The 25,507-nt window shown below is 33.0% G+C and overlaps 1 protein-coding gene across 5 annotated transcripts in view; it reads left to right on the top strand.

The window, feature by feature from the left end:
• The first annotated feature begins 8,754 nt into the window (after positions 1 to 8,754).
• LOC143232752 (uncharacterized) overlaps positions 8,755 to 25,507 on the top strand; it is a 32,719-nt gene continuing 15,966 nt past the window's right edge. The window contains exons 1-10 of one of the 5 annotated variants that reach the window (XM_076468561.1): positions 8,755 to 8,897; positions 9,959 to 10,029; positions 10,574 to 10,669; positions 11,422 to 11,493; positions 12,760 to 12,842; positions 13,206 to 13,267; positions 15,378 to 15,475; positions 17,478 to 17,588; positions 19,181 to 19,237; positions 20,377 to 20,439. In XM_076468561.1, coding sequence (XP_076324676.1) covers positions 10,574 to 10,669; positions 11,422 to 11,493; positions 12,760 to 12,842; positions 13,206 to 13,267; positions 15,378 to 15,475; positions 17,478 to 17,588; positions 19,181 to 19,237; positions 20,377 to 20,439 — 642 coding nt within the window. In that variant the 5' untranslated portion in view covers positions 8,755 to 8,897; positions 9,959 to 10,029. Of the gene's footprint in view, positions 8,898 to 8,956; positions 9,248 to 9,958; positions 10,030 to 10,528; positions 10,670 to 11,421; positions 11,494 to 12,759; positions 12,843 to 13,205; positions 13,268 to 15,377; positions 15,476 to 17,477; positions 17,589 to 19,180; positions 19,238 to 20,376; positions 20,440 to 25,507 lie in introns of those variants that run through there. The other 4 variants (XM_076468560.1, XM_076468559.1, XM_076468558.1 and 1 more) reach the window with 4 other exon arrangements.

Genomic DNA, 25,507 nt, shown 5'->3' with positions numbered 1-25,507 from the left:
TTATGCACATATGTATATATATTATAGTATTCTTTTCGGTACAAATAAGGAATCACTGAGACTCCAGATGTAAGAGTTCTGAGAAACATTTAAAGCGATACGGCTCGTAATTGTTTATTTGTTTTGTACGCTTGTCCGGAAAAGTACCTTCTTACTTACTTATATGAACATTCATTGAAACAGCAAAAGTCTGATTCACTCCATAAACATGCATATCGTGATATATGCAATTTTATAAATACAGTAAACTTCAGGTTTGTGAAATAGTTGTTAATATTCAGACATTTCAAAGGTAGTTTTAAACAGAGGATTTTAATGGTCGTCATTTTGATTCCTCACGATCCTTATTGATATTACATTAAATATTAATATATTTGTTTATAAATAAGCACAAAGCGACACAATGGGCTATCTGTACCCTGCCGACCACGTGTATTTAAATATTAAATCTTAATAACGGCACATCAACTTTATGGTAATATTAAGATATATATATGACTGATGCTTACTCTTAATTTTAGTGAATGAAATTACTTGTTTAATAGTTGGTAACGTTTCTCCAAAGAACTCACTTGGTGTCGTTAATACTGAAAACCATTTTCTCTGTGTCTTATTGATACCTCTGCATTGATAACTTGTTTTAGGGCTACACCTTGTTGAAACTGTAATTTTAATATTGTCTATGTAATTGTATTAATCTGACATATTAAAAATTAAACTTCAATTAGCGATGAATGAAGAACACAAAGATTTTCTTCTGGGAAAATTAATTCTGTAATATTATTTTTTATGCGCATGTCTTGTTTGATGCATAAAAACGCGATGAGCAAATCAGTAAGGTTAAGAAGTAAGCTTCTGTAAAAATAATGCTTTAACTTTTTTAGATGAGACATTATTATCTCCTGTTATTGGTTTAGAATTGTACATGTAAAGCAACAAAGAATAATGAGGGTGTAAAAATAACTATTAATTTGGGAAATACTAGTTTGTTTCGATACATAAAGCAGCACAGAAAGCTTATTTATGTTGTGTCTACAGTAAGGATTATAAAAATACTTATAACAGGTTTCCTCTGTCTCTTGAAAAACTGATTGTAAGTACATTTCAGTTTAAAACAAAATTCTTTTGTTATATACATGTACGATTTTTTTGTCTCCTAGGAATTGCAAAAGTTAAACCAATAAATCGCTAACTCAATTACAAAACAATCACTATGACATGAAAGATACAATACACTACAGTTAATGTATTTGATGATTTTAGACATGAATTACACTGATAGAATAATTCATCATTTTATTTCGGTCTGAATCTAAGGATAGTAATTTACATCTTTGGTGTGAAAAACAAAACAAAATTTAAAAGATAAGTAAATACCATATGGATGAAAATTTACCGAAGATGATTAGTTCTGTAAACTATCCAGTGTTTTACATATCTCACGCTTGCAAATTTCTTATATCAATATTTCTAAAATAATGTCAAATTTTAAGGTTTGTGTTCTCTGATTTTGCTTAACTTGCAGGAAGAAAGCTTTTTGCTTTGTTGATTTACAAATATAAATCCACATACTCCTTAGAAACATATATATACGAATGCCCTTTTCACAATGTCACTATTTTATCACAAAAGCAGATGGGACGTCAAACAATTTTACCTCTGATCAAGCTTTCATGTTATCAGTTTTCAACGTAGTGACCATTTACAGAGTTTCTTACTGCATTGAACAGCACATCAATTTACAATTAGAAACAATTTTTGTATAAGCTGTTTAATTCTGAGAGATGAATATTCAGATTTTATTAGTTCAAATAGTTAAGTATAATGAAAAACCAGCCAAAAGGGATTGAATCACTAAGTATTTTAGACAACTGAAAAACGGAAGGCAAGAAAATTTACCTATTTCTTAATGAACAGAAGACGTAGTGGTTATGATAATAAAACTTCATCGATACAAAAATGTGTTTTGATATAAAGTAAATGAAACTACATACACATACATACGTAGACAAAACTAAAAAAAAAAAATCAGTTGATCACTTCATAACAATATATATCTCAGACGAACTCACATAATTTGTTTGTTGTTTCAATTTCGCGCAAAGCTACACGAGGGCTATCTGCGCTAGACATCACTAATATAGCAGTGTAAGACTAGAAGGAAGGCAGCTAGTTATCACCACCCACCGTCTTGGTCTGCTTGTTTGCCAACGAATAGTAAGATTAATCGTCATATTATACAATCCCACGGCTGAAAGGGAGAGCATATTGGATATGACAGAGATTTGAACCCGCGTCCCTCAAATTACGAGTCGAATGCCTTAACCAGCTGGCCATGCAGGATCACTTTACATAACAGGGTACTATCAAATACATGCTTTTGACATTCTTAACATTAAACCTAGGACTCGGGAAACCTCTAAGGTACTAGGATTTAACCATAGCAAAACCAGAAAAAAGAAAAATATGTATTAGATTATGTAAATACAAAATAATGTGACACAAACTTCACTTACTACATTAATAACCTTGTAAAAGAAGGTTGAAAACAAACATGTGTGTGCTTTTCTTATAGCAAAGCCACATTGGGCTATCTGCTGAGTCCACCGAGGAGAAAAAACAAATATAATAGACACCTTTTGAAAATAAAATGGGTTTAAAAACATTGGATATCAAGAACAGAAACTTTAAGCAATTTCGGGTTTTAAAAAATATTTTATACAAAACAAAGTTATAATTACGCGTAATTCAGAAGGCATCAAATTAAGAAAAATATTCAGATCATTTTTATAGTAACTTTTTATTTGATGTCTTTTAAATAAATTATTTCAAATTATTCTGTATGAAGAGATATACAGAATTAACTATATTTCAAGATATTTTCAAAACATTCATCGAATGTGGGATCAAAGAAGCGCATTTTATTTTTAATGTATTGTTTATATAGATATAATTATATTAACATGGATATTTTTATCACTAATAACACCATTGCTATTTTTTCTTTATTGAAGCGATACTGTTGTGAACAATGTCGTATTAAAACAGAACAAGGAGACTGAATTATTTGTATAATATAATAAAAACCTTATAACCCGAGCGCTTTCAAAAGATGGATCTTTCTTCATCGAAGACAAACTGGACGTGGTGATGTCTCTCTCTTTTTGGCAGCTATTTTGATGTGAAATTAATTAGTTCAGTAAGAACAGTTGATCACCAAGGGCGTTCGAAGTTTAGGTAATCCTCTTTCGTCTCGCTCATGATTAAAAGATGTTCGTTTGATTTGTGAAGGTTTGTAATAGGAAGTAGACTGTAGATAAATTGAACGAGTTGAAGGCTTAATAGGGTTAATTAGCAGATTAGTGAATGAGTTATTTATACGAAACAATGGCCGATGTTGGATATAAGGTTCTTCAGGACGGGGGAATCAATCAATTCTATGCCAAGAGTTGATGTGAGGGGAAAGCGGGAGTACACACACACACACAAAAACACTTTTACTGGTAAGGCTTCAATCTATTTGTTACCAACACTAGGCTTTTTTGTTAATTAGTGCTTCGTGGAGTCTCTGATTCTTGGGATGCTCGACAGGAATTTACTAGGCTTCGGTCTCAAATAGGATTTTGGCAGTGTGTAATCTTCGGTGTCGCTGATATGTGGACGGAAAAAAACGAAGGGTTCGTCGGGCATGTTGTGGTCGGTGATGGTGTTGACAATGAGAACACTGGGTGAGTTCGACGAGGAGGGGCGGAAAAAGGTTTGGAACTGATGGGCGGGAAGGGTGTAAGTTCGGGTACGTTATTTGTTGGTTGTGAACCTTCAACATTAAAGGTTGAGTTGGCGGCTGTGTCTGAATACCTTTTTTCTTCTTGTTGTGGTTATTTGGGTGATCTGGTCTTGTAATTCTGTTTCTGGTGTGGGCATAATCTGAGTTTGTTAGTATTTTGTATTTGATTGGTTTTCACTGTGGGTTTTGAAGTTCTTGTAGGCAGCAGATATTGAGCCAGAATAAGCTTGAGGTGTGTGCTGGTAAGGGTAGGATATGCACAATTTCCGGTATGTTTTTTCAGCTTTGAAATAATAGTAATCAAAGGAGCAACCGTCTGCAGTCGGTTGAGAAGTCGTGACAATTTTGACGAAGTGAAAGGTAAACCCTTTTTCCTGAATGTTAAACAGCATCGACTGTTGAGTTTGTGAAACTTACGAGAGTTTGTTTCTTGTATTTCGCACAAAGCTACTCGAGAGCTATCTGTGCTAAATGCTTGTGTTTGTGTTTTTCATATGGTAAAGCCATATCGGGCTATCTGCTGAGCCCACCGAGCGGAACCGAACATTTACGAGAGACCGATGAATTTCTTCTGTGGTGAAGGACTGGTGGACATGTCTGGGAAATATTATGTGGAGATTAGCGTTACTTTTGGGAGGTTGGAAGGTGAAGGGTTGGTTCGAAGACCGCGGACGGAAGAGATGTTGAGGGTCTTCAAGCATTTTGGACTAAAGGAATATGCCTTCTTTGAGAAAACGACAGGTCTGTTCATGCTTGAGGTTTGTATCTACGGATGAAATTGGCAGTATCCCATGGAGAAGAGTCAAGTGGTAGTCCGTTGATAATTATCGGCGGCGTTGAATAAGAAACAGTTTGCTTGCTGGCAGGAACCATCTTGCTTGTCTGCCTGACGTGAAATTGTGACTGTTGGCGGATATGGTGGTATAATCTAATAAGTAATATATAAAGGGAGTTGAGATAAGAGATTTATGATATGCTAATAGAAAGGCAAAAAAGATAAAATTATTAGTGGAAAAAATAAAAAGCTACAGAAGAACAAAAGAATATTTTCACGATGAAATAAGTAATTGTTTGGCTTTTCTTCCTTTCGATCTATTGTTTTGTAAGGTGCCATGAAAATTTGTGGATCCGTTAATGTAACATTAATAAATAAAATACACAAATAACAATAATAATTTTTGACAACATATGAGATGCTTTCGTGATAATCAGTAATAATCTGGTGTGACCTGCTGACTGATGAGACAAACTTTGGGAAGTTGTGTCCAATAGTTCTAATGTAGTTATTTAACTCGTTTTGAACTTCCAGCTTTTAGTACCTTATAAAAATATCAATCCATTATCCAGTTCAAGAGAAAGAAGAGTTATTGTGGCGGTTGATGTTAATAACTAAATCCTTACTCTCTAACCAAGTATTATAGCGTGAACTAGTGGCTTGCGTGCCCGGATAGTAAAGCCGAGGATTGATAACACATTATGGCTGTGGGTACGTTATCTAAATGAAGGTCAAATCCCAATATTCGATCAGACACGTTCCCACAAATGTCTGCAGGCAGTGAATGGTGAAAAGGATGTGGGACGTTGTGAGCTTGAGCACCCACATCTCGCTGTCCTAATTTATAATCTAATTGTGTCTATTTCTTTTGTAAGACTAGTGAATTGGAGGTTATGACTGATAGACGATGAATCCCCACAGCAATGTGGGTCCTATTTTCTCAGTCACCTCTAAAACTTAGGATACATTTTATAATCTCACGTTGTGGTTTGTACTCTAGGATCTTTTTTTGAAAAATGCAGCATATTTTGTTTAATTTTAATGTGTATATTTTCTACAATGGATAAAGGCTCGGCATGGCCAGGTGGATGAGGCGCTCGACTCGTAATTTGAGGGTCGTGGGTTCCAATCTAGTCACACTAAATATGCTCGCACTTTCAGCCATGGGGGCGTTATTATATAGTACGGGTCAATCCCACTGTTCGTTGATAAAAGAGCAGCCCAATAATTGGCAGTAGGTGGTGATGACTATCTGCCTTCCCTCTAGTCTTACACTGTTAAATTAGGAACGGCTAGTGCAGATAACCCTTGTGTAGATTTGCGGAAAATTCAAAACCAGACAATAGTTGAACGTATATTCATGCTTTGTTTCTCGGCACTAAAACATGTATTTAAATTAACTATGATATTTATTGTACATGTAATATTTTGCGGGAGGATATCAAATGAAGTTATCGAAAAAGATATCTTTTGTATATATTTTCTACTTATGTATTCCATAAAGAGTATTTTTGGTTACGTTAGCAGCGCGATCTCCTTCTATCGCAAATGAATAAGTTTGTTTGTTTGTGTTTGTTTTTGAAATTAGCACAAAGCTACTCGAGGGCTATCTGTGCTAGCCGTCCCTAATTTAGCAGTGTAAGACTAGAGGGAAGGCATCACCACCCACCGCCAACTCTTGGGCTACTCTTTTACCAACGAATAGTGGGATTGACCGTCACATTATAACGTCCCCACGGCTGAAAGGGCGAGCATGTTTGGCGCGACGGGGACTCAGATTACGAGTCGCACGCCTTATTACGCTTGGCCATGCCGGGCCCTCAAATGAATAAGAGTAACTCTGTTATATATATATACATTCATGAACATTATACTAATAGGGTTACCAGTGTTTCAAATTCGCGACACATCAATAAATATAAGTGCCAGAAAGCAAAATATATTCGCTTTATATAATATATTATGTGAGAAAGTTCACTGGAAATAACGTGTTTTTAAGATAATTATCTTTGATCACTATATACCTTGAAGTTTTTGGTTGTAAAGTGCTTGATCGAGTCTGGAATCAACAATGACTAATAGTACATAAAATTCGCTTTATTGTTTATTTGTTTCTGATATTCACTCAATCCTACACAAGGGTCATTTGTGTTAGCCGTTCTTGAACTGGTAGACTATAGGGAATGTGGCTAGTTAATACAGTAAATAAAACCTGTCTAAAGCGGAAATATCACAATTTTGCAGTAATATCTTACGATTTTTCTTATAAAAGGCTCTCTATATGGTGGAACCTGCTTAACACGGACGGAAAACTGTTTGTTTGTTTTTAATTTCACGCAAAGCTACTCGAGGGCTATCTGCGCTAGCCGTCCTTAATTTAGTAGTGTAAGACTAGAGGGAAGGCAGCTAGACATCACCACTATCACTTAAACCGAAAAGCTTAGAAGCACGCCTATATTAAAGGTGTACATGTCGGCTACAGAAAAAGCCTACATCTAGGCCTAATATTGTAATTCGATTGGTAAGAACACGAGAATCACAAGAACAAACATACAATTTGTAGGCCTGTGATGCAATAAAACAATTCAACAGACCAAACTGTAGGGGGGATGATTGTATGCACCAAACTCCCACCTAAAATGAAGGGGGTGTATCCCCCATCCCCCCAGGATCTACGCCCCTGGCTATCAAATGTTAGTTTAGTCTTTCTACCTCCATGTGCACCATCAATTCTACAACAGCCACTAGATAATGGAATTATACAGTGTATAAAATTGAAATACAGAAAATTGATGCTTCAGCATATTATTGCAAACATGGACGACTGTAAGAGAGCGTCTAAAATGACCATGAAAATGGACCTGTTAGACGCAATTGCATTTTAAAGTCATTCAGTCAAATGCGTAAAAGATGAATGCGTAATAAAGTGCTTTAGAAACTGTGGATTTACTCTTGATAATGGCGGAAACTGTGGAGACGTTGTTTGTTATGACGATCCTAGTGAAATACAAACTCTGAATGAGAATATTGATGCAGATGATTCTGAGAACGCGGAAGGTTTTGTGAACGAACGTTGACAGGAATATTTTAACAGAAACTGATGAAACTGATTTAAAATCTATAATAGAATCGCAAGATAGTAACAGTGTGAGAGATTCAGAAGATGAAGAAAATGGAAAAGATAGTGAGGAAATAGAAATTCCTACTTCATCGCAAGTGTTAAGTTATATTAACGCTATCAAATTGTATGCAAAAATAAAGGGGGAAAATAATTTGTTTTCAATTTCGCGCAAAGCTACATACGGGCTATCTACGCTAGCCTTCCCTAATTTAACAGTGTAAGACTAGAGGAAAGGCTGCTAGTCATTACCACCAATCACCAACTCTTGGGCTACTCTTTTACCAATGAATAGTGGGATTCATCGTCACATTATAGCGCCCCCACGGCTGAAAGGGAGAACATGTTTGGTGTGACGGAGATTCGAACCCGCGACTTTCAGATTACGAGTCGAACACCTTAACCTACCTGGCCATGCCGGGCCTGGGGGAAATAAACTTCATGAAAAGGCCATAGAATTGGCGTTCTCTTTTAACTGCATGAAAAAGCCCATTAAAAAACTTTAAGTTAAGGCGTGCGACTCGTAATCTGAGGGTCGCGGGTTCGCATCCCGGTCGCGCCAAACATGTTCGCCCTTTCAGCCGTGGGGGCGTTATAATGTTCGGTCAATCCCACTATTCGTTGGTAAAAGAGTAGCCCAAGAGTTGGCGGTGGGTGGTGATTACTAGCTGTCTCCCTCTAGTCTTAGACTGGTAAATTAGGGACGGCTAGCACAGATAGCCCTCGAGTAGCTTTGTGCGAAATTCCAAAACAAATGATTGGATGTTAGCATTTTAAAATCGTCTTAGTCTCTTAAACGATTGACGAATAAGCTAATCCTGATAAAATATCTTATAAAATCCATTGTAATGTAAAGCTAAAAATACCAATTCTAAAACATATTTTTTATAGATCTAAAATAAAATAATACGTCACACACGATTCCTTACTATCTTGATTAACACAATATTATTTAATATATTAATGAAACTTTACAAGCTTTTTATTAATACCCTTTGTTTCCCCCTTCCGATTTTCGTGTTAATTTTTAAATATTATCTAGCGTCTCATAGATTGTAAGTATTTGGTCTTGTTTTTAATTGAACTAAATATTCGTTGTGCGCTAAATTCAATCATTCGAGTAACTAGAAGTTAATAACATAAATTGTTTAAACTATAGTTTGACTAAGGTATAGAAAATAACTTATAGTAGGAGATTAGAAGTGATTCTTTAAATCGTAAGTCTAACCGTTATGAATAATTAATCTTTTAAATATACATTTGTGTTTTATCTCGTGTTCTGTTGAACATATCTACTAACCTATGCTGTCATCATATGGAACATTGAAACAATGATTGATGCTAACCGAGTTAAATGAGTTAGTGTTATTAATAGGACGAACTCTTAACTGTCATCAGTAATACAATCCTAATCCTAACTGATTATATGACAATATCCAACCTTGATTTGTTAATGGCAGTGGTACAGGCACGTCCGAACGTAAAAACGTTTATTTGACATTTTTACCAAAGCTCCTGAACTTCAATTTGAAGCGATGAAGCTGCCTTAAGTTTAACTTTTAAATAGGTAAAAATGCTTTAACTTAAAATATTCAACTTTTCCAGAATTGTCATCAGGTTCTAGTGCATAATGTTTGTGATAAATGTGGGCTTTGAAAACAATAATTATTATTGATACTTTTGATGGTAGTCTGTCGTGTGTGTACTCTATTTAGTTGTTAATAAAAATGATTTGCATAAGAATAAAATATCATATGTAGCACTAGAGCTAGGCAATTAGTGGAATTTGCTGTTATTAATTGTCTGGCTTATTAATCTGTTACATGCAACTAACTGATAATACTCATAAGACATGGATAGTTGGAATAATTTAAAATAATTGGAAACATTAATTTTGGTTAGTTTATTATTTTTCCAAGTTCTGACACTAATTAATCAAGCTGAAAAAAAGTTGAATTAAGTGTAAATAAGAATGAGAGATCCTTATGGCAATAGTTCAATTACTTAGATAGTTTGAATAACAGAAAAACTGATTTTGGGTAGTTGAGTATTTTTGTCACATTAATTAGTTATTTAATGCGACACTGATCAATATAATGAATGCTTATAGGTAATTGAGTTAGCCCAACTCTACATAACACGTAATATAAGGTTAAGAAAAACTTATTTAAAAAGTTGTAATTAATCTCATTAAAAAAGGTCTAAAAGTTATAAAAGAGAGGGCTAATTTGCTCCTTGTTATGAAATACTGTATCTGGAATTTTCTTTTTTTTTTAAGAAAAAGGATGCTTGGAGCAGTGGAATGTTTTTCATGCTGCAATACAAAAAAAAAACTTGATAAATGAACAAGTATGTTTTGTTGTATCTATATTTTTCAAAATGCAGTGCTGTTATTTTTTGTTTTAACTAAATATTCCTGTGCATTATTTGCACAATTTTGTGTAAACACAATCTCTGATATGTATTATTTATATTAAATATTTGTAAGCCCCAATTCATTTTCCAGTGTTTACCATAGAATGGTAAAGAAATTAAGTTAAAAACATGAAAATTTATGTTGGTTTCCTTGTTAAAAGCCCTTACTGAGTATGCTGTTTTATATATTAACATGAAACTATTTTTACAATCCATTCTGTCCAATACCATCACAAATTATTATTTGCTGACTTATCTGGTGAATCTTGTTTGAAATTATCTGGAAGTTTGTTTTGTTTTTATTTTGAAATGGAAATATGAAAATAAAGTTTAAGTAAACTTAACATATTAAATCTTTATTTCATTTAAAACTTAGTTATTGAATTATTTTAACTCATAAATAATATGGTATCTTTACTTTTTTTCTTACTAGATATTAAAATTATAATCTCACATTGCTTTATTAAAATCCAAAAAGATGGCAGCCCGTTTACTGAGTGAAGAAGACTTGGTCCAATTTTTTGAGAACTACCAATGCTTGAACATTTCAGTTGATGACTTGAGAAAAGTTAGGGTGAGTATATTTACCATTACATTTTTTATAATTTGAAACAAATCATTATGCAATGAATTTTTAATAAATCTTGTTTGTATTTTTAGCAATCAAAAGAGAGAATCACTTAAAGCTGTGTTGACTTGTATAAAGTGTAGATGTAAATTAATTTATATAATGATATCTATAACTTGCCAATATTTTTCTGGTATTTATATTTCAATCTAGATGAGAAAAAAAAGGGTTTGTTTCTGTTTTATGTCATCAGGGCTACAGCTGCCAGCAGTCCTGTTTGTAAACAGCAATTATAACTCGTGTTGAAGGTGTAAAACTGAAACATTAGGAAAGAACAGTTTTTCTTGTTGAGTTATGATGTTTTATATACAAAATGTCTAAAATACTTTAGACTTTCCTATGGACTTAGAAAAATAATTGCCATAGAAAAAAATTTTTTTTTTCAGTATTAAATATCAAAAGTTCATTTTTATGTATAGTTTAAATGACACAGCATAGTTTATTGCTGTTTGTTAATTTGATTAATTATTTTACTGGTTGCAATAAATTGATTTTGGAAGTTTAAATGTGCTTTAAATGACAAAAATATGATACTTCAGTTTAAAATCAAGGTTAAGTGTTCTGTATGTTTTAATTAGGTATTATGAGTGATAAAAAGAAACTAATGTTTCAGTGTTGAATTAATTTTTAGAACATGAAAGATGGTTTTCAGCTCAATTTCATCTTATGATCTAGTTTTTTTTCAATGATTTCTATAGTCTCAGACAATAATGCAAATTTTCACTGCATTTCTTCGTGAATTTGATTTTGAAGTGGAATCTATATATCAGGTAAGAGTTTATTTTAAAAGTTTAATTGATAGCTACTAAAATATACTACTAGGTGGAAAATGTTGTAAAGACAATATTGTATCATAATGATATTCATCTCGTTATATCGGCAATTTAATTTGTTCTTCACATTTGGACTACTGAACAGTGTATAATGGTATTTTGTACAACATATTTGTCAAGAATCACAAAAATCTTTATATGAAAAGGTAAAATACAATCATATATCCTAATAGTAATAAAATATGTACAAAATATATTAGTAGGGGATGCAACTTTTTTAATAGATTGAAGGTAAATGTGCTGTTATTAAAATTATTAAAAATTTTGGAATTTTTAAGCAATTTTTTGTGCACTTCTGTCATACAAATATATCAGAATTCAGTTATGTTCAGTGACAATTGTATGGAGTGAAGAGATATAGACAGTACTTGCTTGCAGATAAATTTATAATGGTATGCCAAAGATGCACATGCTACTTTTACCTCCAGTTTGTTTCAAAGATTATTACACAACTATAGATTATGTCAAACTTAAATGACAACTAAATAACTAATTGTTTTTTACTGTTTTCTGTACAAAATCTAAACATTTCTCTCCATTAGACAAAGCGTGTGTTTATACAAGCTTCTTATTTTACCATTTGGCTGATTACATATAGAATATACTAAAGAATTACAAATCAAAATTCAAGTAGTGTGTTGTGTGGCTAAAACCACAACCTTCAGGACTCAATGTGCTATTAACTATTAACACCAGTGAAAATTTAGCAATTCTCCACCTTCTGTAGTTCAGACTGTAATAATCAGAACTGTCGCATATTTTCAGTAGACGTGCACTACTAGACTTTTATTTTAAATACCAAATTTCAGAGTAGTTTATTAAGAAATACCCGAGATATTAATTCTACAGTTCTGGTTTTATGTCTGTTGCACCCTCAATCCTTTATTGGCTGTACTTTTCTTTCACACATGACGTGTTTGTGATTAGATCTGCTAAAGCTGTAATGCTTGTACAAATAAATTAATAGTATTAAACTTTTAGGTATTCACTAGTATATTTGTATTGAAAATACATTGATAGTATGCTACATAAGGCTGGTTACACATATGTTGTAATTAAAGTTTATCATTAAAAAATTTCACATATTTAAAAATTCTTTCTTTTAATAATGGAGCCCTTTAAGTTGTATTTAATTAAAGTACTTTAGTGTGTGATACATTACTAACTATGTGAAATTCTGTTATCATGCTTCCATTATTTCAGACTAGCTGGAATGCTTTACAAGTATTTGAATATCCAGAGTTATATGAAGACTGTTTGGTATTAGTGAAGTTCTCTCTTTTGATGTAAGTGTTTCATGTTGAAATATTGGATAAACTTCTGTTGCTATACAATTTACTCTGAGAGGTTGTTTGAGAGTTCATAAGATTGTTTCATCAACTAATTTAGACTTGTTTTAAAGCAGTAGTTTATATTTTAAAATTTTGTGTAGTTTTTCTCAAGTTATTCAGATATGTAATTTTTTCTTTTTAAAAACTTGAAATGTTTTAAATAAATCTTTAAGTCACTCACATAACTAGGTTAAATGCTTCATAAAAAACACTAGATGTTACACTGTTCATTATTTGTATTTTTTTAATTAGGAGGACAAGGAAGTGTTATTACAAAAATTTAAATGTATATAAAATAAATTTTATTTTATCATCTAGAAATTATTTGATGCAACTATGTGGAATAACTGACTTTTCTATCAAAGATATTATAGATCCAAGTAAGTACATTTAGTTATGTGACTGTTGCCTTTAGTCTGACATTTTCGAAGGAATTTATAATAATGAGAAGTTTAATTGAAGTTTCAACTAAATTTTAACAGTAGATTTGTAACATTTATAACATGACTCCTTAGGGATCACTGAAATAACACTTAAATACAAATATTAATAATAATATTCAGTAACAAAATTTGGTATTAAACTTTAATGGATATGTATAAGCTTATCCTGTGCCTGGGTATTCTTTGAAAGAGTGTTTGGTATTTTAATGACTATTAAACTGCATAGATATATATATTAGGTTTCTTCAGTTATTGAAGTATTGACTCTGTTCTTAGTGCCTCTTAAGGTGAGTCTTTGAGATAAACTTCTAAGTGTTAATACAGAGATTGATAAAGAAGCAAACAGATACATTATTTAACTTTGTTTAAAACATAGGTGTTTGAGAAGCTATTTCAAAAACACTCATTAAATCTGATAATCTGCTTTTATAGTATTAAATGTTAATTTAAAAAGTATGTAAATATGAAAAAAATCTGTTCAACCTTTACAGATATTATAAAATTGTATTTAACATAGAACAAGTCATGAAATATTTGAGTTTTTGATTTGAATTTGTTATATGGTCTGTTGTCCATGCTTTATTGCAGTGATGGTATAGCTTATGAACATTGTTCATTTCAAATTATTTTGAGAATTTTTGTATATAGATGCTATTTGTATGTTTTTTGATAGCTCTTAAAGCACTGTAAATATTAGATACCTTTTAATACCCATAACTGTTGGAAAATTATAGATCAGTTTCTTTTTGCAAAGAAATATTGTGTGTGCAAAACTGGCTAAACTTCACTAAAAATTATGTAACAATCATGTTTGTGAATTTTAAATTCACATCTTTATTGTTTTACTTTGCAAAACAAGATTTTATTTAGCTAGTTGAATCCATGTTTGTTACTGTAATGGATCTTCATTTGACAGTGAGAAATGTTTTGCATGTAATAAACATTTCCTTTTGATTAATCTGCTGTGAACTTTGCAAGCAAAGCTGAGACATGTTACAGAAATGTTGAAATTAACTATTACATACTACTAGCAATAATACAATGTGAAGGTGATATAATCTATATATAATGGATTGAATTGAATTTTTTTTTCTGTAAATGATAAGGTAAAAAAAAAATAAATTATCACATTCTAGCATAGGAGTAAGTACATAATTCATTTTTCAGAAACTAGAATTATGTGAGTTTTATTATGAATAACTGACTAAAGTAATAGTTAACAATAAGATTTGCAAATTTGTAAGAGAAATTTCCTCCCTGAGTTAGGCTCAGCATGGCCAGGTGGGTTAAGGCATTCAACTAGTAATCTGAGGGTTGCAGGTTTGAATCCCAGTTGCACCAAACATGCTCGCCCTTTAAGCCGTGGTGGTGTTATAATGTGACGGTCAATCCCACTATTCATTGGTAAAAGAGTAAACCAAGAGGTGGCAGTGGGTGGTGATGACCAGCTGCCTTCCCTCTAGTCTTACACTGGTAAATTAGGGACGGCTATTGCAGATAGCTCTTAAGTAGCTTTGCACAAAATTCAAAAACAAAACAAACCTCCCTGAGTTTTTAAAAATTTTTTTTTCTTTCAAACATACTGGCTGCTCAGTAGATTGTATAACATAAAAATTGTGCAGGTTTTATTTTGTAGTACTTTGTTGGGACAAATTGCAAGTTTCACTTCAAACCACAAATTCAATTGCACATAGATTGTGAGTAGTGTGTATATAAATTTGTTTTAAAGCTTGTACAAAATCAGTAATGTTCTTGCAGAAATATCTTTGGTATTTTATGTAATATTTTGGATCTCAATGTGGAAAAAACACTGAGAAGATTCTTAAAATCCAGATAATAATATGGTGACCAAAAGTTTCAAGATTTGCATTTGAACACTTTTAATTTGTTTAAATTTCACCATAGAAGGCTTCTAAAATTCTGTTTTGTTGTTGTTAAAACATTCTAAAATGTAGAGCTTATAGTTATAAAGTTTTGAAATGAATTAAAAATGAGTAAGATTTTGTTAATTTATTCAAATGTTAATGAAGGGAAAAATCTATTGCAGAACCAAAGAGGACTCGGAAAATCTTGTCTCATTTGGTGGCATTTTGGAATTATGCTGCAAAAGAATTTGAGAAGTGGGTTGAAGTTAAAGAAGAATATGTAAGAATACAAAATGAATTTTAAGTAACTTATTGAATTAGGAGAAAATTATATATTTATATGATGAAATTATATTTTGGATTTACCAAGTAAATTGTAATGAATTAATTAACTACACCTAATCATTTCCATTCATAGTAATCATAGTTCAGGTATTTCTTTTTTTCTTCAAGATTTCTCTAACAGTGTTAACAAGTAGATTGTTAATAACTAGAAATAATGATTAAAATGTTTTAATTGCTTTACCAAGCAAAATATGTAAAGATTTGAGGACCTGTTTTTGCCTTGTTTTATGGTATTTTAATGTATGTATGTTTAAAAACTATAAAGAATTTAATGTGAAACTTTGATGGAAATGCTATATTCAACAATGTAGATATGTGAGTCAGTCTTTTTCAATATAATATGGTCCTCCAGTGAAACACCAATAAGTTTACGGACTTAAAATGCTAAAATCCTGACTTCAGTTTCCTAAGGTTGACACATCAGATAGTTTGAAGTAAATTTTCTCACAAATTATATAATAACAAAAGTGCAATATGTGTATTAAAAAGAAGTGTTGTTTGCTACTTAAGTTCTGTCTGAGTGAGAATGTTCATTTTGTTTATAATAAAGGTCATCTAAAAATAGATCCTTTACCTGGATATTTTCATATGACTTTTCACTGGAATGATTCTAAATTTCACCTAAACCTAGAAAATATCAGGAAATTAAGGTTATTAATTGTGAGGATATTGGACAGAACTTGCTAACCTCAGTCCATGTTTGTGGCTACAGCCATCTTTTTTGCATGGTTAAAAAAAACAAACAAACAAGATTTGAGAGTATCTTATTTTAATATTTAGTTTGTTTATTACAGTTCATAAGAACCAGGTGAATGTTCAATACAGAAACACCTCCATTACTCCAGTTAAATCTCATCTTTATTTAGTCTGAGGTCCTATCAGTTGTTTAAGTCTGGATCAAATAAAAATGTCATTTTAACTCTTTTAAATCTTGCTTTTTTCTGACTAATCTCCTAGAACAGATCTGCTATTAGACTTGATAAGTGTAACTAATTTTGTTACACTTCATGGTAATGCTGTCTAGCATAAGTTTGAAAATTGCATCTTCTTGCATAGCAAGTAATGGAACAGCACAACAAATCCCTAATAAGTTTTTGTATCTTTTATATACATATTAAAGTGTAGTTGTGACATTTTTTAAACCTGTAACCTTCTTTGAAAATGATATTTATTAAATTTTATAAAGTATTACTTTTGTAAGCAAAGATAAATATTTTTAAACCTATATCATTCTGCCCAATTTTCGTGGATAGGCAACTGCTTGAGCATAAATATACATGAGATGTTGTTAACTTTTACCAACAATGTATTTGTTATAAAGTTATTACCCATGTCCATAAAGATTAGACTGCTACAACAAAATGTGTTATTCTCTAGAAAGAAAATTTTGTTATAATTTCCAAATTTCTTTTAGAAAGAACTTGAACTGTAAATAAAAATCATTCTTAAATATACAAAAGGGAGGGGGAATCTATTATTTGTGTACAAGTTTCTCCAATGGCATTTCTTTGAAAAGAAAATGGTTTTCTTCAGCAAAAGCTGATTTGTGAAATTAAAGTTGAAAAAATAATTTCAGCTAAAATAAGATTTCCTTATTAGATTATTTATTTGTTCATATGAAGCCTTAAAAAGTCATCAGTCATGTGATAAATTATTCACGTGTATGTTGGTAAGAATATTAATGCAGTTAAACTTTGTTGTTATTGCATTGTAAGAAATAACACAAAATTGATGGGCTCTGCCAAATTTGTTGGGTGGGAATTGAAACTACAGCTACAGTATCACATATGGTTGTAATTTTACTTTTACTAGAAGTCCTTCCATGTAGATCAGTGTTAAAGCAGAGTGAATTTTTCTCTACTATAAAAGTAATCTGATGAATTGTGTAAAATTAATTTTTTTTTTAATTATTTCTTATTTTCTCATTTTCCCCCAAGCAATGTATAGCAAGAGAAAGAGACGAATTATTGAGACAGAAGGATGAAATCAAACAAAAGATAAATGAACAAGTTGCATATCTTCAGGAACACAGAGATGAATTCTTGCAAGTAAGTGTTCTCTGCTTTTATCAGTTAAACTGTTGCTACTCCCCCAACACACACACTAATTGGGTAAAGGAAGAACAAAATTTCACCTATATGCAATTGAGAGTAACCTGTTTAACTTTGTATTTAATGCATATTATATGTGCTATATTTTACAAAGGTTTAGTGTCTATAATCAAGATTGGTCATTATTTATTTTGCTTATATTAGTATAAATACTGGTAAAGGAATAAAATATGTATGAACAGATAATCATTGTAAATAATGTTACTAATATTAATGACAATATACATTAAACGTAGCTGAACATGTTGTATTTGTTTTGTTTTTTTATAAATCCCATTAAATCTCTGAAATGAATTGTTAGTGAAAAGTGAAAATAGCAACAAACAAGTTTAAATAACTTATTTTTTATTACTATCATTTTAGGTACTTTTTTAAAAAAAACTGATGGAAGTGCATACTTGATCTTAATTTCAATCAGTTCATGTTTTCCTGGTCAAATTTATAATGATGGATAAACTCGTACCACTACACTGATGGGTTAGTGATAAGTTTACAGACTTACAGTGCTAAAATCTAGGGTTTGATTATCCACTATAGACAGAGTGCAAATAGCTAGTTGTATAGCTTTGCATTAAGAAAATGATTAGACTTGCATCTTTTGTGATTTTAAAAATACTGCAGTACACTGATATAAAGTAACAGGTAATGTAAATTCATCTGTATTTAATCATGATATTCCTATACATGAGCCATGACTGATGCAGGTTGTTGTAGTAGATTAGTTGTGTGATAGCCACATGTATTTGTTAGTTACTTCATTAAATATGTATTTCCATTTCCATGCAATTTTTAATCTAGAACAGTTGAACCTTAAGTTAAAGAAAAGTATGTTTGTTTTTATTTGATCAAGATCTATAATGTTGATTACAGAGAAGAAGTAACATAATTAAGTGGTTAATGGTGTGCTTCATTAAATATACTTCAAGGATTTGTCTTTTCATGGTACATTAAACATTAGCCAAAACATCAAGCATTACTATAGTCAGGTAACTAAAAACCAGATCTAATTTTAAGTTCTGTATAAAGTAGGCAAAGTAAATAATTTAAAACCAGATACAACTTTACTGACACTATGGAAAAAGAAACAACAGAAAACTTCATAATTTTGCATAAAAAATAATTGGGTGGGACATTTTATAATTACAGAGAAGTGTTATATGTATGTGTTCTTTTCTGTGTATGTGTTAGTCTCTTATTAGAATATTAACTTTTGAAAAATTACAAATCTGTTGTATGTGTGTTCATAAACTTATAAAACAAAAACAAAATATTGGATTGAGTATCACCAAATTTAATTGTAATGCTATTCTACTAATAAAGATTTTCAGTCAAAAATGAAAGTAGATATTTCTTGGATATTCCATAATGCATAAAAATATTTGGTTGTGTAATTTTTTGTGGTATTAAAAAAATCTAGAAATTAAAATGTTTTTTTACCAAGTTCAATGGTAATAATTGTTCTAGAAGTTTATATTTCTTTGTACAATACATAAGCTTAAAGTTTCTCTTCTCTTTCTAATTACCTCAAGACTGAAGAGAGGATAAGAGGTTTGCAGTCTGAATTTGATGAAAAATATAGACATAGGGTAATTATTTTGATTTATAAATTATGTTGTATGAAATGGTTTTAAGTGTTTTATATTAAAATGTATGATGGTCATTTCTGGGACATGAATAAAACCCTATAACCCAAGTGCTGTCAAAAGGTCCACCTTTTGAAATTGCTTGGGTTATTGGGTTTTCATTAATTTCTATAAAGACTTTTTGTACCTACATGTTTTTTCTAGGACATGTAACTGTTTCATTTATTTACTTTTTAGTGACAAAATTTGATTAAAACATTAGTTATGAAAATTAAGCAAAAGTTACAAATCATTTTCAATGAATATTTTGTTTGGCCTTTGTGAAACAAATGCTTATATATGTAGACATATGCATATAGATACACTGTGTGGGTAGTTTAATTTTAACTTTGTTTTATATATACTGACCTGTTAATTTTGAACTTTGGCACAAATTTTAAAATATAAAATGATTTGCTTGAGTAAAGTATTTATTTTACACCTTCTGTGTATGGAATTTATTTTAATTTTCTTATCCCTGATATAGTCTAAATTGTTTTTGAGCTATATAGTGGTTTTATCCAGAATTTCTTTTGAAAAAAACATTTCACTAACTTCTTTTAACTTAATTTATTGAGTCAGGATATTAAAAAATGCAAAGTAAATATTATATAATAAACAGTGTTTTCCAGTGTATATAATATTAAGGGGTGTTTACATCTCAATCTATGTAATGCTATTCAGGTTATCATTGTTATGTGTGTCAAATGTTCGTGCTTTATTAATTGCATAGTTGAATGAATTAATGGAAATATATTACAGCTTTATTATGTTGGTACATGCTGTATATGTATCTGTAAAGTGAATGGTATGTGTGTGTAATAGTAACATTTAGTCGCTTGTTTTTAAAATTTTCATTGTTATTCATGGTCAGACCATATAGACTCTGTAGATGATTTCTTTCAGTCAATGACTCAACCTCTTTCTGCTATGTTTAATTTCTTTGTAAACTTATAAGTCATTTTGTATTTTGAATTAACTTTTTATTAACTTTACAAAAAAAAACTTGAGGTTAGTACAGTGATTTTATGTTTGCCTTGTAACATAGTCCATGCAGATGGATCTCACCTATCACTTTCTAACTTGTGAACTTTGTCTTTTAGGAATCCGTTACACAAGAATATCAGCAGGTGAAGACCACAATTTCTAACATTGAGAAATCTCTGGTAAGAAGACTGAAGAAATAGAATTTTAAATTGAATTCTTAAATTCCAATACTGTGTTTTCTCTTACAAGATCTGCTATCCTCTATGTGCAAACGTTTTCTTTACGTATGTCACAAGATTTTCACTCCTCTCCTGTTGGAATTAATGGGTCTTATGCAAATCATCATGTGTCAGTCATCAGCTAATAACAGTAGTGGTACAACACAGTCACATGAGGCACATGACTCCCTCTACACTCCTCTACTGAATCTTTACTTCTTATTTGGCAGCATTTAAATTTGGACATGCTTTCTTATTTATTTAATGCCCTGTGTTTGACTTTGTTTTCCTTAGAGAGTGGTTTATTTTAAACCTTATTTGACTTGTTCAACCAACTTTTTAATTTTTATTTATCAAGTAATTCACTGCACTTTATTTCTGCACTAAAGTTTTGTGAAACATTTCTGTGCAATGCATTCTGATGCTCACCTTACAACTATAGGGATTAGAACACTGACTAGTGTTTATGGGCCTCAGGTGCAGATGACCCAGTGATGAATTTATCTGCTGTTGTGCATTGGGAGATCAAATGTTTCATCCTCTCTCCATCATCACAGCTTGTACAGAAACTGCTGATCCTTTGCTAGCTGACAAGGACTTTGTTTGTCTTTTACTGCCTCTGGAGTTTGCTGCTCATTTTGTTCCCAATCTTGGGTTTTTTCTAGGCTTAATTTGGTCTTGAAATTTCAGTCTCAGGTTTGTGTTGTTTTATTTCTATTACCTATTTCTTTTTCACCTTGTTCTTCATTTAACTATTTTCTCACCTTTGGTTTCTCCTCTCTCTTCTGATATTCAAATTATTGCTGTTCTGTTAATTTTGAATTTCTGCTAGCAGATTAGCTTATCATACCCCCCTGAAGAATTTTTATTAGTTTGCTTTTTCTTACCATCTGGCAAACTACATGTTTTTTATATCAGCAATTGTTGGTTTTCTTTTGCCTCTTTTTAGAGGTTGATCCCAAAACTATTGTATTTTTTTCTTTCTTTGACCCATAAAATCCTTGTGCTTAAAGAGTCTGCTTCGACACCCACATCAGTTGCACTCTACCTTTATATCTACATTCCATGGACCTTTTAAGTTCATTGTTCATTTCAGCTTGGACACTTACTGCTTGTAATGGAACCTTGCAAGGGATTCATTTTTACCACCATCTACCTTCCTCTTTCCCTGAGAGATGATGTCCATTGGTGGCTGGGCTAAGCTCATTAGTCAGCCACTTTCTCCCCTGCATCCACTTACACATCTGCTCCTTCAGAGTTGGAGGGCTTGAATCAATCACCAAAAAGCTTTGGTCTGCTAGTCTGCAGACAAGATTGTCTCGAGTGTTGATTTCCTTGACCTTCTCATGGTTTGTCAGGTATTACATTACTTATTTCCTCTTGCCCATTGCCATCTGGTGGAGGTTCTTTCAGACAGTTGTATGATGGTAGCTATGAAGGAGGCACCTTGTCTAGAGATCTTTGTTTTTGGACTTTAGATCTTTTATAGGAGACCAGTGCACATCACATTCACCTTATCACGTCATATGCCAAGTGCTTTCAAGTTGTTTACTCTTTCATCCGATTGCTTCATCAGATGATTTCTCTGATACACTCCACTCCTTGTCAAATCCTCTTGATTGCACTCCTTTGGCCAGTACAGATATATGAGGCTCCATTGTTTACTTGTCTTGCCATTTGTCCCTCTTACTCTGTTTCTCTCCTTTCTGGATCAACCTCAATCTCCTACTTTACATCCCAATTTCATTTTTCTTTGTCTTCATGCCTAAGTTTTGTTAAGACCTGGCTTTACATGTAGACTTCCCTTCCTGTTATCTCCTTCCATTCACCCATCTTCCATGGAAGTGTATCAATACAACTTGAAGGTTTCTGCTGTTGGTTAACTGAAGGAATTTCCTGCCAACTAACCTTCTGTGGCTCAAGAGGTAGAATTTCTTTACATGGCTCTTCGACTATGGATTTTTGGTCTCCTTACTTTCTTCCATATCTTCAGTTTTTCCAGTTACCTTGGGGTTTTTACATCCTCTTTTCTCACTCTGTTCTTACATTCTTACATGTTGTTTCATTTGTCCCTTAAGACCTATTTCCTTCTTCTCTTGGCTTGCAGACATCACTGGTCTAATTTATTTGCTGTAGATGTTTCACAAACTTGTTATCACCTCATGTATCTTCTCTTTTTCTCCCCAAGTCCATGGTGGATTAAGAGGGTTTTTCCTCCATTACTCCTATTTCTTATGTATTTTCTCCTATCTTTACCATTGTCTGGATCTTCATATTACACATACACCTACTCTTTGAGATACATACAACCATCATTTTATTCCTTCACAGTCCTCCTCCCTTCATGATTCCCCTTGTTGTGGGTTTTTGTACGTGGTGAGGGGACCTTCCAGGGAAGGTTCTGTTCTTTCAATTTACCTCGACTGGGATCTAAACATCCACCCACGTATTTGCCACGTGTGATGACCCATGAAGGGGAGGAGAGGATCCTGATGGTTGAGGGGTCCAACCCTAACACACCACTTTGGCCTTGAATTCGTGTAGACAGGTGGCCCTCTAGGTCAATCAGCTCGTCCACTTGGGCTAAGGTCAACCAAGTACCAGTGTTGGATGTTCTCAACAGGTGTTGTGGACATTGTATCTGATGCTGGTGTTTGGGTATCGTGCTAACGAATCCATGGTGTTGCTGTAGTGTCCTTGTTTGGCATTGTAGTGAGTTTCCTTTTAGGGCTTCATGGTGGGTGGAGTCAGTAAGCACTGAAGTATTCTTTTTTTTATTATGGATTCTCCAAATAAGATAGTGAAAAAAACAGTCAATAGGTAAACGACCACGTCTTGAAGATTCTGAGCAGCAATCTTCAACATCTGTAACACCTGTACCTCACTTTCTTATACTACATTATCTGTCAGACAAATCTTTTGGGCAGATGTCTCCCTTTTTCTTTCAGAAGGGACTAGAGGAACTTGCTGGCTCTCCAGAGTTAGTAAAGAAGCTTTGATCTGGTAACATATTGGTGGAAACATCCACATATCAACACTGAACTCTTTTTGCATTCAAAGGCAATTGGGGATATACCTATTGAGATTATGCCTCATGCTACTTTGAATTCGTCATGAGGAGTTATTGTTCAGAGGGATTTAAAGAATGTCCTCGAGTCAGAGATTCTTGTTAGTTTCTCCACCTGAGGGGTTTCTGCAATGAGGCATATCTTTACTCGCAAAGAAGGAATTGTGATGCTGACCAGTGTCCTCATTCTGATATTAACATCCCTGTGTCCATTTGCTACCATCAACTCAGGTTATCTTAATTGCAAGGTATGATCATACATTTCAAACCCTCTCAAATGTTTCCAGTGTCAGCGGTTTGGTTGCTTGAAGACGTCATGTTGTGGTTCCTTGACATGTGCTTGTGGCATTGGCAAAGACCACGATGCCTAAAAGTGTGAAACGGATCCTCATTACACCAATTGCAATGGATGTCACCCATCCTAGTTTTGTTCTTGCCCCAAATGGTTGGAAGAAAAAGAGGTGCAGCATTTGAAAATGATTCAAAACATTACTTACCCTGAGGTTCGAAAGTTGCTGTGTACCACTTCATCGCGGATGTGTGCTGCTGCACTTCATTCCACTACTACAGTGGGAGTGCAGACAGATTTTTCTATGCCTCCAAAAGAATCGTTCTCAAAACAAATGAAAGTCTTTTGACCTCCATGGTTAAAAAATTTTATGAATCATCTTGAACACCCATCTCTGTTCCTAACATACATTCCAGCAAATCCCAAGATCTGCTTCCTTTTGTTCCAGGTATGGGCATTTCCTTAGGTACATTTTCTTCTCTCACCCCAAGATGCAAAACAATCATTCATTCACGTCCTCAGTGGTTGGAATCTTCTTCTAACAACAAAGACGCCCAACCGACCCAGGGCAGGACAGACCTCTCTTGAACAAAGACAATGAAGGAAAAAGACATGGTCATACACAGAAGGGCTCTCCACTCAATTTGCCTACACATAAATAAAAATGGCTACCTTGATACAATGGAATTGTCAAGGTTTATGTTCTAATCTGGATTACATCAAACCACTGATTGCTTCCTACCATCCTGTATGTCTTTTTTTACAGGAAACATTTCTTAAACTTGCCGATACAATCACCTTTCATGGTAGTTTTCTTTGTACAGAAATTACAGGCTGTATGATGGACGAGTGCATGGAAAGGTGGCGTTGTTGGTTGATCAGCATGTGCCCACCCTGTCTTTGCCACTCGACACACCCTTGGAAGCTGTAGCCATCCTTGTTTCCTTGGATTTGGATCGTACCATCACTGTTTGTTCTCTCTACTTGTCACCTGGAGAGACATATAATCAATCAGACCTTGATGCTTTCATTGAAGAGTTGCTGTTTCCCTTTTTAATCCTGAAGGACATTTTAATGGACATCATCCCCTCTGGGGAAGTGGTGATATTGATGGGAGGGGTAACTTTGTAGAGCATATGCTCTCTGATCATAACTTCTTCTCTTTTAAATAGTGGTTCTTATACTTATTTTCATGCACCTAGTCAGGCCTTTACTGCTATTGATCTCTGAATTTGATCCCCTTTACTATTCTTCCACTTTTCATGGAGGTTATTGTCAAATAACCCACGAGCCAGTGATCATTTTCTTTTAATTTTGAGTGAGACTGGCTGTGGTTGATTCCACCTGACCCATGTGCTGCAGTGAAACCTGGATCAAGCAAACTAACCCTCTTTCTTTTCTTTTGTAAAACTTGATCCTGCCATCATCTGTAAGCCATCAATAGACAACTGTGTGGCAGCAGTAACTGACTCTATCATACAGGCAAGCTGCTCAATGTATTCCTAAAACATCGACATATTTTTCCACGACATCTTCATCTGTGGTAAAATCCTGCCTGCCACATGGCACGGAAGGCTCAAAAACAGGTCTGGGATACTTTTCATAGGTACCCCAAACACTCCCACCTGCATTGCTTTCCAGCAGGCCTGTGCACATGCTTGGTGGGTAAGACG

Source organism: Tachypleus tridentatus, chromosome 11 (genome assembly GCF_004210375.1).
Source record: "Tachypleus tridentatus isolate NWPU-2018 chromosome 11, ASM421037v1, whole genome shotgun sequence".
In the NCBI taxonomy this organism is placed as follows: domain Eukaryota; kingdom Metazoa; phylum Arthropoda; class Merostomata; order Xiphosura; family Limulidae; genus Tachypleus; species Tachypleus tridentatus.
Note: the sequence above shows the minus strand (reverse complement) of the source record. Positions and strands in the feature narration are given on the sequence as shown.